This window comes from Psittacula echo (genome assembly GCF_963264785.1).
Source record: "Psittacula echo genome assembly, chromosome: 3".
Classification (NCBI taxonomy): domain Eukaryota; kingdom Metazoa; phylum Chordata; class Aves; order Psittaciformes; family Psittacidae; genus Psittacula; species Psittacula echo.
This window is the reverse complement of record NC_137736.1, coordinates 8,336,967-8,356,147: the sequence shown is the minus strand read 5'-3', so window position 1 is coordinate 8,356,147 and position 19,181 is coordinate 8,336,967. Positions and strand designations below refer to the sequence as shown.

At 38.7% G+C, this 19,181-nt stretch overlaps 1 protein-coding gene across 2 annotated transcripts in view; it reads left to right on the top strand.

The window, feature by feature from the left end:
• The window catches only part of MAN1A2 (mannosidase alpha class 1A member 2), a 138,126-nt gene that overhangs the window by 49,191 nt on the left and 69,754 nt on the right, over positions 1-19,181 (top strand). For both annotated transcript variants that reach the window (XR_013956361.1, XM_080612219.1), the window contains exon 4: positions 16,709-16,827. Coding sequence is in view for 1 of the 2 variants with exons in the window: in XM_080612219.1 (XP_080468345.1) it covers positions 16,709-16,827 (119 nt within the window). In the remaining variant the exon portion in view is untranslated. The remainder of the gene's footprint in view (positions 1-16,708; positions 16,828-19,181) is intronic.

The window sequence follows — 19,181 nt, the reverse complement described above, 5'->3', positions numbered from 1 at the left end:
TGTGTGACGTGCTCCTGAACCTGTAGACTGGAATTAAAGAGGGGAAGAAAAAAAAAAAAGGGCATTCAAAATACAGAATTTTGATGATAAGAGCAAGTTTTGAAAACCTGCTCTCAAATAACAACCTTCCCTCCAGGCCTCTGGTGCACAGAAACCTATTTAAATCCATAGGAGAATAATCTTAGCTGCTGTACTAATCCTACCTGTGGTTAGAACTCTTCACCCGTACTGCAAACAAACCCCTTAGAGCCTGGCATTGATTGCTTCTTGCCAACCTTACGAAGTTTAACCATGCCAAGTGCAAGGTCCTACACCTGGGTTGAAGCAATCCCAGGCACAGCTACAGGTTGGGCAGAGAAGAGATTCAGAGCAGCCCTGCAGAGAAGGACTTGGGGGTGTTGGTTGATGAGAAAATGAACATGAGCCGGCAGTGTGCGCTCGCAGCCCAGAAAGCCAACTGTATCCTGGGCTGCATCAAAAGGAGTGTGACCAGCAAGTCGAAGAAGGTGATCCTGGCCCTCTACTCTGCTCTCATGAGAAGACCTCACTTGGAGTATTGTGTGCGGTTCTGGTGTCCTCAACATAAAAAGGACATGGAACTGTTGGAACAAGTCCAGAGGAGGGCCACAAGGATGATCAGGGGCCTGGAGCACCTCCCGTATGGAGACAGGCTGAGAAAGTTGGGGCTGTTCAGCCTGGAGAAGAGAAGGCTGCGTGGAGACCTCATAGCATCCTTCCAGTATCTGAAGGGGACCTACAAGGATGCTGGGGATGGACTATCCATCAGGGACTGTAGTAACAGGACAAGGGGTAATGGGTTCAAACTTAAACAGGGGAAGTTTAGATTGGATATAAGGAAGAAATTCTTTACTGAGAGGGTGGTGGGGCACTGGAATGGGTTGCCCAGGGAGGTTGTGAATGCTCCATCCTTGGTGGTGTTCAAGGCCAGGTTGGATGAGGCCTTGGGTGGCATGGCTTAGTGTGAGGTGTCCCTGCCCATGTCAGGGGGGTTGGAACTAAATGATCTCAAGGTCCTTTCCAACTCTAACTATTCTATGATTCTATTCTAGATACCAGAACCTGGTTTCTTACACTTCAATATGATGTGAAAGCTGATATTGTTAAATTTCTTTATATTTCTTTATAAAGACAATGACTGGGTCAGGGGAAAGATGATTAAGTTAGCGTGCTCAGGAGAAAATAAAAAAAGCATCTGTACTGGACAAGGAGTTTGAAGAGTGAAATCGAGAGTCGAATACATAGTCAGCACTGAGTATAGCATAAGGAGAGAGTGTGAGGCTGCAGGGGTACTGGAGTGGCAGGCTTCTGCTGTGATGGTCAGAAGGAGATTTTAGATTCCAAGCAAGTATTATATAGTAATTCTTAAATACTTTATTTTTTCTGCCTTGCACATTGGCACTGCTTTCATTTCTATTAGAAAAATCTCTTCTGAAGCTGCTTGTGACTAAAGTGTATGCTATCTCTAATTTATGGTTTTCCTTTATATTATAGGTCTGACAGGGTTCACCTGTATGATCATGTAGTCTTTGCTGTTGAATTTACAGGCAATTCTGTTGCTTTATGTGCCAAGTATAATTTTAGATCAGCCTTGGTTTGTAACCTGGACTCTCTATGAAGTGAGGGTTTTCTCTTTATATGGCAGGAAAACATTTTTCTAATGTTTATTTTTATTGTGACTAGCACAATGTTTTGAAGCAATTTTGAATTACAGTATAACTCTAGCCTCTTCTTTGCATTCCTCCTCTGCTTGCTTCTCATGTGTCTCCTAATGAGTCTGGAGGATTTCTACTTTTTTTTTTTTTTCCCCTCCCTTCTTTGGAATGCTTTTTCTTGGAGTTTTGGCATTGCTGCCTGAAAGAAATTGCAGTCTTCCTCCACATGTAACTTCTGTGATTCTCTTATTCCAGCTAACTCTAGCTGCCAATTCCCCAAGTGTTTGTCGTCTTAAAATCCAGATGCTATTTTGTACCATTTCATTTTTAGCTGGTCATGTAATGATTGCTCAGTTCAGGGCTATTTCATATATAAAACTTTCCTGAAATATATAGTCTTCAGTATATACCAGGTCTAGAAATAGAATCAGCTATTGTTGATTTTGGTGGGTGGCTGGTGAGAAGGAGGTGGAGGTGAAAATTGGTCTTTGTAATGAGGAGTGTTTAGGTTGGTAAAGTACTATCAATAACAATACAATTTCTGTTACCCATGATGGCACCATACCCAGTGGTATTTGCCTTTATAGAAGCATTACATAATTCTTTTTTAAATCTGATGCTATTTTTAATAAGAAGCTGCTCAGCAAAACCTGTTTTTATTATTCACTCAAAGATGATTTGACCCAAACTATTTTCTGCTATTACTGCAGTCTGTTGTACTTCCGTTGCAATTCACAGCACATCTGTGAGATTCAGCATGGAGATGGTATTGTCTGATGACACTGGAACCCTCTGCATTAATCTTTAGGAAATAGGGTTTACTGGTAACTCTCAAGTGAGGTAAATAAGATTCAATTTAGAAGGCAAATAAGCCATTAATCTTCCCTGTAGGACTTTTCTTTCCGTCTAGAACAGTGTATATCTATGTCTATGCCAAGAGGAACATCAGTGTTCCAAACATTGCAAGATCTAGCAGGGCTCAGACTGGAATCAAAGAGGGGAGAGAATGTGGCCTGCTTTGATCTCATAAATCTTAAAGTCCCTAAAAAATAAGTAAGGGGGATAAACATTAAAGCAAGCTGCTCTGTGCCACACTGAAGCATGCCAGTGGCCACCCCAATGACTAGTTTCACGTAGATAATAAAACTTGCTGGGTTTGCTTTAGTTGACCTACAAATAGAAGCTCTTACCAGTCTTTTTGAGATGTTGGACTGGGTGACTGTAATTTGTAAAGGCAAGCCTGCTAAGCATGTTGCCTATCAAACTGTGCAGTCAGTAGTTAAATTGTAATGTACACTTCAACTGCTGGATCACAGCATAAGTAGCATGGTGCTGCTTTGAGAAGGTATGACTAGATATTGGTGGGCTTTTAAAGATAGTTACATTTATTTAGATGACCTATAAAACAAACCTTTATAGGTTCTGTGTTGGTGAAACAGGGAATTTGCTCCTATTTTTTATGAAAGTTGCCTCTTTTTGAAAGTGTTGGTAATCCCAAGATTTGTTATTTCTTCCTTCCCTATAAGATAAAATATAAAAGGCAAGTAGGAAGTGTAACAGAGAGCTCTAATTTTTCTTTCATGTTAAAATTTTATTTGCAGGTCTGTTGTTGGCTGTAGCAGCTGAGCTAAAAATCCAACCCCAACAAAACCCTGTACAGAAAACCCAACCAACCAAAAACCAGGTTAACTTCTTTGTTGGGCTGCTTAAATTGCCAGAATAATTTGATGACAGCCTCAGGGTGTTATTGCAGACATAGGGCTGTAGAGCATCTGGGTCAAGTTCTCATTAGAACAGGAAGGATGAAGAGAAAAGACTGATGGAATCTGATGAGTGTAAGATAATGAGCAAGCATGGCAAACACTGTGCTTACTCCAGAAGATTTTCTGGGTTTAGCAAGAGTCAGGGTGACCGATACTATTGTTGTATTCTTTTGCTGTAATGAAATCTGAATAAATTTGCTTTTGAGGATCAGAGTAGCCATCTGAAACAGAAAGATGATTTGTCCCTGCACTTGTTTGGTGACCCCTAGGTGAACATCTTTTACTTCAATATCTTATGAAGTAAGTACTGTAGCACAAGCTTTGAGGATGGTTTCTTGTAAGTTAAATAGCACAGCTTGTACTAGTGGGTTTGTATCAGTCTTCAATTTTTTATTTCTCTTAAACAGTGTTAATTTGAGAACCTGAATGACTTTAAGGAACAAAAAATAATGAGACCACAATCCTTGGGCAACTCAGAACATTGTCCTCAGCAAAACTAGTAATTTTTTGGGCTGTCATCTTACCTGATGCTTTCTGAAATGAGAGTTCTGAAATTCGTGCTGTGTTTTTGTTTCAGTTAGTTGGGTGGTTTTTTTTTCTTTTAATGTTAACTATCTAAGAATAAAGTCAAGATTGCAGTTTGTCAGGTAATAAGCGCATGACAAAGTGCTGATACACACTTTTGCTTAAACTGTAGACTTCCCATATTACTAGCAGTGCATTTCTAAACCTCACATTTGGATGTATTCTGTCTAGAGATGAGTTGCATAAGATGATCTGATAATGTATACGTACAGAAACAGATACATGTCTAGATACGTTTTAAAGGGTGTGAAAAGATCCTCTGTTACAATGATGTAGATACTTGCATACATGAGACATGCCTGTTCTCATACACCAAGGACTTAATGAAATTATTATTTTGTATTTTGTCACTTTCTTATACATCTCTAGTGCTGTCATGCCTCTCCTGTTCTCTCATCTCGCATGGCATGCAAATGGTCAATTTAAGCTGAGATGTCTGCCAGCTCTATCTTGGAATCATGTCTTCTAAGAGGAATAGAGAACTGTCAGTGAAGTCACATTGTGATTGCATTTGTATTATGTAGTAGAGCCTTAAGGCTACAGTGCAGTGCCATGTCTCTTCCTGAACATATGACCAAATAATGTTGTTCGTTCTTTTATGAGAGATTTTTGTCTGTTACATTCTATGTCAATGTGATGTGCTCCTGCTTTACACATATGGAAAAATGAACTTTTAAGGTGTATGTTGATATACAGGAAAGATGTGTTCAAGGGAACAACTCAAGAATTCAGCTGGGGTAGCTAGTGAGCTGAGTTGGTTTTTAACTTGAAAATGCACTACTTGGTTCCTACCATGTTGCTCAGTGCATCCTATTGCCTGTCTCGCTGCACAGCGTGGCTCAGCCTGTTGCTAGCAGTGCTGCTTTTAACCCCCCAGGACATAGGAGAAAGTTGCTGAGCCAGCTGCCAACTGCCTGCTGCTGCAGTGTGGGAAGCTCTTGCTGCAGAACTTTGTGTTGCTTAGCAATGGAAATCTGACTGTGTATTTCTCCACTGTGCTGGGGAGCCGGAGCAGCATTACTCCCAAGCCCTGCGGGGAAAATGCATTTGTCAGGCTGCAAGGGTGGAAGGCTGTTGCGAGAGGAGCTGAGTTGGGCAAAGGATTCTGTTTTCCCGATACCTTTCGCAAGTATAGTATAGCTTGGGAGGTTAGTGGCATTTCTTTATCCAGACTGTGGTCTAGAAAACGAGAGATAGGCCATTTTTTTGTAACCACTACAAGAAAGTGCTGTGACAGATTATTAATGACCTTGGGAATTTTTTATTAAATATTTTTGTCATCTGTCATTGTAACAGTTATTGGGCTCCCCAAGCTGCTCTGACAATGTCATCAACAGCATATAAGTTGTCATCTGATTAGCTTAATTTCCTTTTGAAACTCGCATAATTGAGTGTCAGGGTTGTCAGGCTTTGTGGATCTTTTGTTTTTCTGGGGTTTTTCTTAGTTGCCAATGACCTGCCAATAAATTTGGAAACATGATGGAGACAAACACTCTCACTGGGATGAAACTAGATGATGTACCCTAAGGACTGAGGGACAGGCTCTTGAAAATATGGCTAAAAACTTCTCCTGTCATCTCATTGTAAAATCGTAATGAAGAGACAGGAGAAACAACTTCTGCTCAACATCTTTCTCTGCATGGGTTCAGTCTCTGAATCCATGAAGAGGATAAATGACAACAAAAAAGGAATGTAAACAAATATGTTCTTGACTTGTTTTGATGAAAAAAAAGCAAACAAAAAAAACCAAAACAAAACAAAAAACCCCCAAACCCAACCTACTTGCTTAACAATAGTTTTCATCTTAACTGTGTGTGCCCAAGTGTTCTAGCCATCATTGCCTTTTTCTGTGGCAAATGAAAGCAGAAAGAAAATCCTTTCATGCTAACTAGTAAAGTGAGGTAATTTTAATGATGCAAACATCAGCCCCATTTCTGTACTTCAGGTTCTGTTCAGTTTTAAAGTAAATGAAACCAGCCTTAGGACAGGCCTATGCAGCTGTGTCCTCTGCGAGATCGGTGATGTGTGACTACACTGAGACCATGTTGACTATTATATGTACATTGAGTGTGTGTTTTTTTTGGCCAGTGACACAAATTTTGGAAAGATAAGATTTTAGGAAAGAGCTCTCAGGAGCTGCTGGCCAAATTTGGAGTTAGAACAATGTTCTGATAATGCAAGAAAAGTTCTTTTGGGTTGGACAAAGGATCAAACAGATCATTACTTGCTGCTCATGGCAGGTATCTAAGGAAGAAATATAAGAGCAGGAAAAGCCTGCAGTTAAGTGAGCATTTTTCAGGGCACTCTTCAGGCTTACAGAGGTTTGTGCAGTGTTAGTGCTTCTGTGGTCAGAGGCAGCAAGTTTTATTTACTCTTATAGTTTATTTTTCCATTATTTTGTCCAATCTGCTTTTGAGTCTGAATTTCAGAGCACCCACTATATCCCATTACAAGTGGTTCCATAGCTTGTTTCCATATTGTGTAGTCAGCTTGTTAGTTTTGATGTCTGCTCACTGTCCAAGGTTTTGGTACTGGGAAAAAAAAAAAAAAAAAAGACCCATTATATATCTCTTCCTTGCCATTCATGAGTTAGAACTGCTTATGCCCTCACCTGTTTGTCTGTCTTACATGGAGAGTCTTGGTCTGTTCAGTAATTTCTCATACATCTGTGTTTTCATACTTTATACGTTATCAGCTTTCTTTGTATCTTTTCAAGTCTGATTTGTTTTGTCTTTTTTTCTTTGAGAGGATGACTAAAACTTTGTTCTGTTTCTCGTTTTGTTCATAGATACTTTCATAATAATTGTATTTTGCATCTTTTAGGGTCGTTACGGAGTCTAGAAACTCACACTAGGGTGGTTTTTCTGCAGTGGCATTCCTTTTCAAAGTCCTCATCTGAATTATTTATAAATATGATTTATAAATATTTCCAAATGATTTCATAAATAAGCATGTGCCTAACAATTCATCTCTGCAGGATGCCACTGGTGGTCTTCCCTTGCAATGAGTATTGGCTGCCTACACTTACCCTGTTTCCTATCTTTTAAACAATTATTCGTCTGAGAATATGATTTTTCTCTTACCCTGTGGCAAGTTAGTTTTCTGAAGAACCTTTGTTAAGGGATGTTCTCACATACCTTCTGTATGTATTCTCTGTCCATATGCAAGTTCACTTCTTAAAAAGACTGCTTTTTGGATTGCTTTTTAAGACACTTATTGGTGCTAAGATATGAGTTCCCTTTACAAAATTTCTGACTTTTCTTCAGTTGATCTAATTTCAAGATGTCCTCTGCTGCTGCTAATAGTGTTTTGTAAACTAGCAAGCTATTATTTCACTGCCATAGATGTCATGGTTATTCATAATATGGTTGTTCTCTAAAACTTGCAAATGTGTGCAGGCAGGATGCAATGTGGCTGTCTGTTTCCTCTAACTGGTTTACAATACTGGTGCCATAGATAAAGACAACTGTGTTAGCTAAGAATATTGTTTGCATGGTACTGCTATCCATCAAACTGTTACAAGTGTGCCTATGCGTATCAGGAAAATTCACCATGAGCAGCTGTTGCCTTCTGTTCTTTTTAATAATGCGCTGTTCCCACTGAATTCTTCTCATCCAGTTTGTATTAGCTCATGTACAACACATTTAGGTCAGTTGTGCTCAGTGGCTTTCTTATGTATTTCTGAACTGATGTTTAATCTTGTGGCATTATTAAACACACCTCATTTCTGTAACCTGTCTTATAGTGAGGTAAATATCTAAATCAAATGGTAATGAAGAAATTCAGTCATATTAGAGTTCAAGGCTCAGGCTCAATTTGAGAATTTGTATTCTCTCTAAAGGCATCCTTTCCTGTTTTTCCTCTTACAAACCAGATGGTTTGCTCTGAGGGGGAAAAAAAATGTATTTGTTTCCCATTGGGAATCTCTGGACTTATGTTTGTTTTGATTTGGGAATTATTTAGGTTGTGGGAATGCTATTTCCAAGTTCAAAATTGTTTCCTATCATTCAGAATTAAGAACAGGGGTTTTGATAAGGAAATTAAACTAAGGCTGTGCTGTCTATTTTGGACTGTGTTAAAATATTAAGTAAACAGGCATGACAACTAAAGAAGGATTAGCGTACTGAGTTCCAAACCTAAATATACTAAGGACAACTCCACCGGCATGTGTGCAAAGTGGGAGGCAGATGCAAGTACTCTTTGTCTATCAGATGAAGCCAGCAGATGTATGAGGCAGCTGTAATTTAGAAACAGTTCAACCACATGTGTGCAGTGCTGTGCTTGTGCCTAACACACCCAATATTGTTCACTCAAATTTTGCACCATTCTAATGAATTTTTGTGGCTCCCACACTGGAATAGGCTCCCTTTCAGCTGTCTTAAAGAAAATTTAGAATGTAGCTCGGGCCAAAATGTGTGGAAGTAGCCCAAGCTGTTATCTAAAGATAGAAAAGCTTACCTGACATGGCTGTTAGAGGTGTGGGGTTTGTGATACTTTTCCTACTGCCTAGCTGACAAAGTACTTTAGCTTACAGTTATCTGTAAGAAATTGTATCTTTACTGCCTTGGAAAATCAGTACTTGGCTTGCTTCATACATAAGATTTCTACACTCAGGCCACGTAACTCTGCTTGAGTCCAGATAACTTCTCACTCTCTTATTTATTGTCAAATATTAATCTTGCTTTGCAAGCTGCTGGGTTTAGCTGGCTGCTGCCTGTATTTAGGTTCTACATACCTTTGAGCCATCATTCACAGATCCTCTTCCCATCAATCTTCCACTTCTTGATTTCTCAAAATGGAGTTGCTCCAGATATGTGTATTTAGTTAGTTTTGATTGCTTCATGGGTGTAGCCAGTTGCCATCACCATGCTGTTCTCATTTGTTATTCTTGCCTCCCTTCTGATATGCTTCTGTTCCCTCCTTTGTACTCAATGGAATCTCCTCTCAGTCATTCCTTTCCTACTCTGAAGCCTATCCTAATCTTTCTGTCATGACATTGCAGCCTTTCAGTTAATATTAGGTGTTAACCACTAACTCAGATCATAGTTTCAGCATTAATCACAATTATGGTATGCACACAGTCTTCCTATCTTCTATAATTCAGTTTTGTGGTTGTGCTTAAAACCAAAATAAGAAAAATATGGAGAAGACAATTGGGTGGAAATGTAGAAAATCGAAACTGTCTGGAATTAGTATGTTAAGCCTTTCTCTAGTTTTGAGAACACTCAGACTTTGTACTAGAGGGACTGCATTCAACTGTTGCTTGTATGAATTTTGAATGTAGCTAAAGGCTATGTAAGATTTAGCTGGAGAGCAAAGTGAAGCAGTCAAGTGAGGAACAGAGAAGGGGAAGGTTTACTGCAGTATAAATACTAAGAGTTTTTAAATTCGGGTCTTAAGGACGTAGCTGTTTAAGCAGCAGTTTGTTGATTAATAACATCTACCTGCAGGTCCGCTTCTTTAACAAAGACTGACATACACTTTGATGCTTCACTTCCATTTCTTCCTCATTTATAAAATTAAGGCAAGCATTGCAATTGATTATTTAATGTAATTTATATGCTAAAATACTGTCTGGTACAAAAGATTAAAAACTCGTTTTCATGTTGTCTATTATCAGGAATTTAACAGAACTCAGCAATCAACATGCTTAGGTTTTTGTTCTGCTTTTTTAATTAGTCTAAAATGTTAAAGGTGATTGGTTTCTTCATTGATACTTAAAGGCCTATTCATTGCATTTTATAGCTGAGCTGAAATACAGTGCAGTTTTGTATGCAACGCATAGTTTCATTGACTAATTTTGAGGCACTTGTTTTCACAGTGTAATTAAACTCTTGTTCAAAAATTTAATTCATTTTCTTAAATGTTACCTTGTTCTTTGAGTCATTAAGACACTTTACAAGTGGTATGCTGCAGTACTGGCAGCTTTATTGCCAGAGCTTCATTGGATCTACAGAAAACTGGGTTGATAATTGTTTGCATTTAATTTTCATGTTACGTATTTTCCTACCACAGCTGTAATTGTCTATCACATTAAGAAATCCTGTTGCTACAGTCTGAAAACTTGAATTCTGTGAATCTTTTTGAGTAGCAATTGCAATATTTTTCCTACATCAGTACAGTCTTGCCCACTCTGCATTTTTCAGGCATTCTGAAACTGCGCAGGCAGGAATATCAATAACAAGAATATTTATTTCTTTAAGACTAATAACTCCATACTTAATGTGAGGCTGAGTTTATCAAGGAAGCATTTTCACTCTGTTGCTAAGGATTAAAACACCTGTGTGAAAAATAACTGATCTTTTAGGTTCAAAGTGTGCCAGGGTATGCTACTTTCATAAGGGTTTACATCTATTCAGTTTCTCAAATCATGGTGATGGAATAAGGGAGGAGCTGCTCTATGCTTGGACTCATTCATCATTGGGTTGCTCTAGCAGTAGTGCTGGATCACTGTCTGGTTCAGAACAGAGCAGAAATTCAGCTTAGGAATTAAGTTTAATTGCCACTTGGCACTTTGTTCCTCTTAGATTCCTTTCTCAGAGGAATCCTCTTTCCACCACCAGTTAATGAGACCACTAATCAAAGGTGTTTTGAACCAGTAGGAATAAGTTCTGCTTCGAGTAAATGATGTCTGTCCAGGGCCCTGAAAAAATGAGCTAGATGAAAGTGGCTGAGACAATACTATTTCTTGCACGCAAGGTCTATTTGTATCTTATGGTTCTGTCCATTAGTATGATCATCCCATTGGCTGTGCTGTTTTAAGAGTGAAAGCCATTTCCTTAAATGCAGATCTCTAGTCTCTATGTATAACTAACTATAGATTCCAGCTTTCTAATGCTTATGAAGAGAAGTTGGCTTTCTAGAGTATAAAATAACTTATTTCCATAGCAAGGATTGCAACAGACTTACTTGCTATTTGTATGATGTAGATGCAGTTGCCTCTATATCAGTCCAAATGCTTTTACTATACCCAACTTCTTGTTTTTACTCGAGCAGTCTCACCAATTCCCTTAGCTTTCTTCAAAACATAGCTGCTGGTGGTATCCATAGGCTATCCTTGTAAACCAGAATAACGGTCTCTTAGATTCCTCTGTGATTTTTGTCACTGGTTGAGGAAATAGTCAAACCCTACTTTGATTGTAAACAAACTGATGAGCATCTCACTTCAGGATCTTTAATCTGCTGTCTTTTCTGCTTAGTAATAGAATATTTCCTTTTTGGTCACTGCATAAGGGAGAAGGGTAAGAATGGCTACATGCACCTATTAGACCTATTGTATATGACTTTCCTTGGAGGCAGAGTGGCCTCATGGTAACTTTCCACTTAGGCTGGTTGCCTTGACTTTGTAGTAGCCCTGCTGTGACCTAATGTGTATTTTGGTAATGAGAGATCCATTTGAATAGGCTGAATTTCCTTTGGGTTTGTTACTCCTCTAACTCATCTTTGGGTAGATGCCAATTGTGTTGTAAGACACTAACACACTTGTAACACAAGAGTTTTGAAGTACAGACAGATGGTGAAAGGGAAAGAAGGAGAATTTTCTCCCCAGTGAGAGAGGGGAGAGAACAGGAAGAGCAAAAGCAAGAAAGACCATGCATTGAGGAAAAGGTACTTCTCTAAGTAAAGGGGTGAGAGGGGGAAAGTAATGCAAAGGCACTCACTCACCACCTCCCACAAGCAGACTGAAGCCCAAGTGGTCCTTGAGGAATGGCTGCGTGCCAGGCTGTCCCCTGTTCTGCCAAAACTCTGGTGTGTTATCAACACTGGTTTAGTCATGAATCCAAAACACTGCACCATATGTTCTGCTGTGAAGAAAAATAACTGTATTCCAACCAGACCCAGTACACATGCTCAGCCATCAATTCAGGCTAAAGAAAGCCTCCGTGGAAGTGCTTTTTTGGAAGAAGTAATGAACTTGTCTCTGGTGTATACCTGTTGAAGAAAGGAATAGATATGGGATATGTATGAAGACACGCTGAGAAAGTTGGGGCTGTTCAGCCTGGAGAAGAGAAGCTGCGTGGAAACCTCAGCAACTTCCAGTATCTCAAGGGGGCTTGTAAGGATGCTGGAGTTGGGGGGACTCTTCATCAGGGACTGTAGCAATAGGACAAGGGGAAATGGGTTCAAACTAAAACAAGGCAAGTTCAGGTTAGATATAAGGAAGAAGCTCTTTACTGTGAGGGTGGTGAGGCACTGGCACAGGTTGCCCAGAGAAGCTGTGGTTGCCCCATCCCTGGCAGTGTTCAAGGCCAGGTTGGACAGAGCTTTGGGTGACATGGTCTAGTGTGAGGCGTCCCTGCCCATGGCAGAAGGTTGGAACTGGATGATCTTAAGATCTTTTCCAACCCAAACCATTCTGTGATTCAGTGTGTCAAATAATGGAAATTTCTGTGAAGCACCTATTTGATGATTCCTCAGTATGCATGACCTCAGTTTGCTGGTGTAGAATTTTAATTTGTCATCTAGTTCCTTATTTACATAATGTGTCTGTGTCTCAGATTTTCATGGTCTTCTCTGGTCATAATTGATCTATGCTGGTTCACCTATTTTCTCTAGTACCTCAGTGCTCATAGCCTCTTCTGCTTCCACATAATAAGTATCAGACTTTCTAAATCTCTATACTTATGGTACAATGGAAATGGGCTATTTATTTTCTTCATATTCCTTTTGTCATGGAATACATCACAAAGATCTGTCTCCTTGTACTTTGATAGTCTCTTGTGAGACTTTAAAATGGTATAAATAAACCAATTCTTCATCTAGCATGTTAGCATACTGAAAGAATTTTAGATATGAAAACAATTTTTCTTTCAATGGCCCTGCTATTTGCACTTAGTCATATGATTTGTTAGATATTTCCGACTGTAGATTTATGTGCTATCAAGTGAAGGTATTATTGGTCTAATCCCAGGAAACTGAGGTCTACCTAAATATAAATCTGAATTACTATTTTGCAGTCCTTTGGAATAATACTCTTGCTTAATGAAAGTGTGCATGTTTTTGTTAATAGTTCAGCCATTTCACTGCTAAATTCCTTCCATTAGCTCATGATAGATGTTCTGTTTTATTTAGAAGAATGAGCATTGCATTCATTAAGCAAACTACATTAAATTTGGAGCTCAATCAACTAGAACTATAATTATATAAAGAGGAAACTTCCTAATCTGACATTTGTAAAACTGAGCCCTTTTGGAATCAGTTATTATCTTATTCAACGTGACCAACTGAGCCTTTGTATTGAACAGAGGCAGACCCTGGGAGGAGTGCCTTCTGCTAGGAGAAGTGTTATTTTCTGTTATAATTTAACTGTTTTATAGCCTTTTTCACCACAATGAGACATCTGCTCTCTCTGTATTCAGAGCAATAATAGATCAGACTGGTTGAGGTGGTAGCAAGCAGTGTATACTATTATCTCATTGTTTAGAGTTACTTCATTTCTTATAAATGACACTTTCTGCAGTTTAAGTCCAGAAAGACTTTCCCCTTCTCTTTTAAGGCAAAATTGATGAATCTTAGTATGGTTATGAAAGGGAAAAACCCATACTCTGTTATGAATGGAAAATGATTTCTCTTTGTGACTTTAGACTGAATGGCTTGTATCAATATCAGGAGGGGGAAGTACAGCTGCCTATCCATTGTAGCCTGTTTTCCCTGTAGCGTCACATGTGACTCCAATGCAGGCCAGTGGTCACTGAACACTTACTGTTTCTTCCTGCTTTAGCTTTTGCTATCAGTGCAGTGCGTTTTTTAGATGGAGTAAGACAGCAATGACAGCATCACTGCCTGTTCTGGTTAAGTCATGGACCTCAGCAGATACAGACGGATTTCATGAAAGCTATTACTTAGAAACAAATTAAGAATGACATCCTTTCTACATTGTCCTCCAAGAGAGAAGCTGAGAGCAACTCATTAATTTTACTCTCTAACCCAACCTTGTGCAGCCTGCAAATGGCTGTAAATTATACCTATCTTGTAACATGGGCCAGCCAAGGTGTTATGTGCGTTGACTTCTGTTGCATTGTGTCCTCTGTTCTTGTAGGCACAAGACTTCTGGGTATGAACTCTGCATTTTGGATTCTTCTCCCTCAGTGTCCAGAAGAGGGAATTAGCTTGTTTTGTGCTGCCTGATTGACAGTAAAGGGAGAAGACTGGGTAGACAGTCTGTTGCAAAACGCTGGCTTGTCATCTCTTGGCCCTTTGGAAATGTGTTCAGCCAAAAAGGTTTAAAACCCAAAGATTGTGCTGAGTCTTCCTCAAGGAAAACAGGCTGGTGTGCAGTTAAAAAGGAAAACCAAACCAAATTTGTTTGAAATAGCCTACTTATGAGTAAGAAATAAGAAAAAAATAATAATTTATTATGGGTTGTGGTATAAATGCGATCCTTAGGAGACCATGGTAAGAAATAGTTGAGCTCTCGCATGGAGTCTAGAAGCTAAAACCATACTGATCTGCATTTCAGAAACAGGCACCCATCACTGCTCGTATAAGAAGTGTGTGTGAGCGGAAGGGGCTTTGTTCACACCCACATGTTTTGTTGGATGTTTGTAGGTTTAGGAAAGATAGACATAAAAGATGAGAGGGGCAAAAAGGCATCATCCGGGAGAGATTGAAGAAAATTTTGGAGTGTAGCCCAGACAAAATCTTACAATATGTATCTATGCCTTTAATTGACTCTTAGGGGCAAAAAATGCTGAGCAAGTCTGTTTTGCTCTACTGGACTGGAGGGGCAATGACACACCAGTCCATGCCCATGCAGTGTATTCTCTACACCCCATGCTAGATGTCAAATATGAGAGCTTACTGATGTGTTTATAACCGTGTTTAAGTCAAAAAGTTTTTATTTTTTGAAACTATTACAAGAGGAACTTTCAGGATTATTCCTATTTGTTCAAACACTGAGTGTATTTGGAAATTGCTGATATCAGTGTGATTTAATAAGGAACAGAAATTGGTTTGAGTGCCATAGCAGTATAACACACTTCAGCTCCAGGTCAAAAATGCCTTGTTGGCTAATACTGAAGTTAGTCATTGTGTCATGGTCTGATTTGTGTATTTAAAGTTCTTAATTAGATAACTGTCACATTAATACTTATGAAAAGGTGCAGAGTCAAATGCATGCTGTAGCTCTGCGCAAAGCAACCTCCACTTCAGCACAAGTAGTGGAATTTGTCATTTGGCTGAAGGCATTCAACCTTACAGTACTTACCCCACCACAGTGAATTCATTTCCTGAAAGTTATAGATATGCCTGGTGGCCCATTTGTTGAAGAATGTGTCTTTAATCTTGTGAAAGGTAGCGTATCCTGTTCTATACTTGAATATTCTTAACAAACACCATGACTTTAGTTTTTCCATATCTAGTTTAAATTAAAACAGATGCATGGCTGTTTCTGAAGAAATTAGTTGGTGATTACTTTGTCATAGAGGCTGCTTTTTATTATTCAGGGAAAGAAATCCCTGAAAATGAAGTTAAGCTTGCATATAAGTGTCATTTAGGTGTGGGAAAAGAAATACAGTGGGGATGATGGCTTCAGTTATTGTTATGCTTGAGGACAAAAAAAACCCCTCTAAACTTGTAAAAACCAGAAATGAATGAATAGAAACAACAAGCAGGAACACTGCACTACAGAGATTTTGCTGTGGATGAAAAGCACATTAAAAAAATAAAATTGGCGTAACTTGCTAGGATACTACTGTCATTAAATTGCTAATCATGAAAATACTGTACTGTTTTATAGAATACTGGTATGAACAGTGAAATTTGGCTACTTTTAGTGCATAGGAAGTTTCATACACACCATGAAAATAAATGCAAAAAATGGTATTTTTTGCTTTCCTCTAGAAACGAAGACCTCTGCCTACTAAAGGCAACAGCTTAGGTTGAGATGGACTAAGGAGGTCAAGGCCAACACGGGCAGTAGCTCACCACCTCCTCATCTTGTCTCCTTTGTACAAACTGATGAGTCACTCATCAATCGCCTGGAAATTGCTGCTGTTTCAAGCGAACAGTATTTTAGAGTAAAGCACCATTGATTTTTATTTGGCTTTAAATGCTACACTTTAAATGGTGGCAGCTGAGGAATCCATCAGCATCTCATAGTGTAGGTCCTTTGCAGGCAATGATGCGAACATCTTGGAGCTGTGGCTTTATCAGTCAAGCCAGGTCTGGGTGTCCATGCTCATCAGCCCATGCTTTAGTGACTAGGTAGCTTCTATAATTACTGTTTCAGTAGTCAGTGTTGGGAAGTGCAAGGCATTACTGCAAGTACCAGTTGCTTTATCTTGTATATGCTTGCCTTTTTTTTTTTTTTTTTTTTTAACACTTCTGTCCTAGAATTCCTGATAGCTTTTTGAAGCTGGATGTCTTTCTGTCCTTTTTTTGTGTCAAAGTACAGTTGCTTATGGTCAGGTTAGGAAAGCAGATGAGAAGGTTTTTTTTTTTTTTTCTGTCTTTAGTTGTCTTTTTGTCCCCAGAAGCCAAACTGTGCCGGAGGACTGCTGTTTTGAAAGAGAAGTGTTATCCTCCTATGTAGCTGCTAATTCCTTGCTTGTTTTGATTATTCTTTGTGCTGTCATCTGTGTTGTAACTTTGCTTTACTACCACTTGGGTTATTTTCTCATGCTTGTGAAGTTTAAGAAAAGTAATAAAATAACCACTTGTAATAGAAATCCTTCTTTTTGTGTGCAGGAAACTCACAAATGGGTGCTACCATAGTAGATGCATTGGATACTCTTTATATCATGGGGCTTCACGATGAATTCAGAGAAGGACAAGAGTGGATTGACAAAAACCTTGATTTCAGTGTGGTAAGTAGAGCTGTCCTTAATACTTCCCTAGTCTTTTTCACAGTGTTCCACTTGGAGGGGAGACAGAAGAGGTCTTTCAGCTGGAACTTAAAAAACTTAGGATTCAAAGTATCAGTGTAGGCTTTAGGAAAGTTCTCTGTTTGCAACATCCCAACCCTTTCACACTTCAAATTATAAGCAAAGATATAGCTATATATTGTATTTCCAAAGTCCAACTTATAATTGGAAAGTGGAAGGGACAGGAAGTGGTCAGTGAGAACCAACAAGGTGTCACAAATGAAGGCAGAAATGAGGTTTTACTAGGTCATAGTAGTTGGAAGTAACTGAACTGTAAAAGACAATTTCTTCCCAAACCATAGTGTATAAATTACCTAACAGTAAAATCTTTTCTTCTTCCATGTTCTTAAGATGTTTTAACATGAAGAATGCCATCTGGATCATCATAGTTTGCCTGTTCTGAATCTATCAAAAAAATTTCCCAGTTGATCATACAGCAATATTTTTTGTGTGTGTGTGCAGAGTTGGGAAGTGTTAAAATGGAAGAAATGGCTTTATTTTATCCTTCTCAGTTAGTGTTCCTATTACTGATTCAGAGACTGTCACCAGATCGTGGTGCAATTTGTATTTCAATCCTTGGACTTACCCTGGACAATTACTGGACATTCCAGTAATGCACAAAATGAAATGTAGGGATACAGTCAGAATTGAGCAGATTCTTCCTGTTGGGTTTATGTTATACCTTATGTTTCAGAAATTATTTGTTTGAGTGTTTTCCTTTTGTTTTATACATTGACTTTCTGGCAAACATTAAAGAAATTCTACTCTGCTTTTTGCAGTTAATGTCAGATAATTATTTAGTCTAAAACTGAAGATGCTATGTATCAGAAAGCATAGACATAATGGTACTGTTATGAGGGTAAACTAAATTACTTCCATAACTTTTGTCTGATCTAAAGTTGTCTCAATATAAATTGTAGAAATTCACATAAAATCACAGAATCACAAACTGGTTTGGGTTGGAAGGGACCTTTAAAGACCATCTAGTTCCAAACATCTGCCATTGGCAGGGACACCCTCCACTAGACCAGGAAGGTTGTCCTCAAAGTAGGTTTAGAATCACACTGTGTATTCCAAGAGTCTAAGGTTCAATGACAGCTTCCTATGTATCAGAGAACACTTCTGAAGGTTAATGACTTGTCTTGTACACCAGATTTGAGTAATTTCCTTACATGGCTTGAAGTTTATAAATAAATATATAAATTTGTTGCTCTTGGATTCTTTTATTAGGAAATATAAATCATTTTTCACTCTACACTGTACTATTGCTTCTGTGATTCATGACCTTCATAGGTATTAAGTGGAATAATATGCTGCACTGTTGATACTTTTCTTGTGTCACCTATATGTGAAGAAAAACATCTTTTTACTAAAAACCTATATTTGGGAGTATTTCAAACTTCAGACTTCTAATCATCAATGCTATTCGAGGAACCTGTTAGAGTATTCATAGAATCTTTCTGAAATACGTAATATGTGCAAAGCACATTTATTTTGGATACAAGCAAAATGCACAATACAACTTCAGGTGCCATAGAAATAGTGTGAAAGGAAAGATATACCCATAAATTTGAACTGTGCACTAACAGATGGGTCAACTTGTACAGCGTACATTGTAGTGACTTTTCTGGATGAAAGGAGAAGTCTCCTTTATCTCAAAATCTTCTAAGATAACTGCATTTCTGTGTTTAACGGCTTGAATTAGAAGTTTATGAAGGAGGCAGATAGGATGTATGCAGGCAAAGGAGTGAATGGAGTGCAGAGGCAGACAGATGTAAGAACAAGCTAGTTCCTCTTAAATTTTCAATGGTTCAAATGAGTCATAAGATACTGGTGAATTTAGCCCAATGATATTAATGTGGAGGAAGGCAGTAAAATGGTTTAGTCTTGAGTTTCTCGATGGTGTTGCAGTACTATGTGTCATGTCACTAGATACGTAAATGCTATTCCTAGATAGAGACTATGTTAAAATGGAGCTCTAAGTTTAAGACTCATTCGTAATTCAGGTTAAGAAAGTGCATTAGAGGAATTACCTAATTATTATTTAGCTTTATCCTGTAAACCCAGAAGATTTGGTGTCAGAGAATCATAGAACAGTTTGGGTTGGAAGGTACCTTCAAAGCTCCTCTAGTCCAAACCTACTGCAATGAGGAGGGGCATCTTCAGCTAGATCAGGTTGCCCAGAACCACATCCAGCCTGGCCTTGAACATCTCCAGGGATGGCAGTGGTATGCTTAAATGTAAGAGAAAAGATGCTGTATTATGGAAATACGCAGGTCTTTTCTTCCTTCCCACTA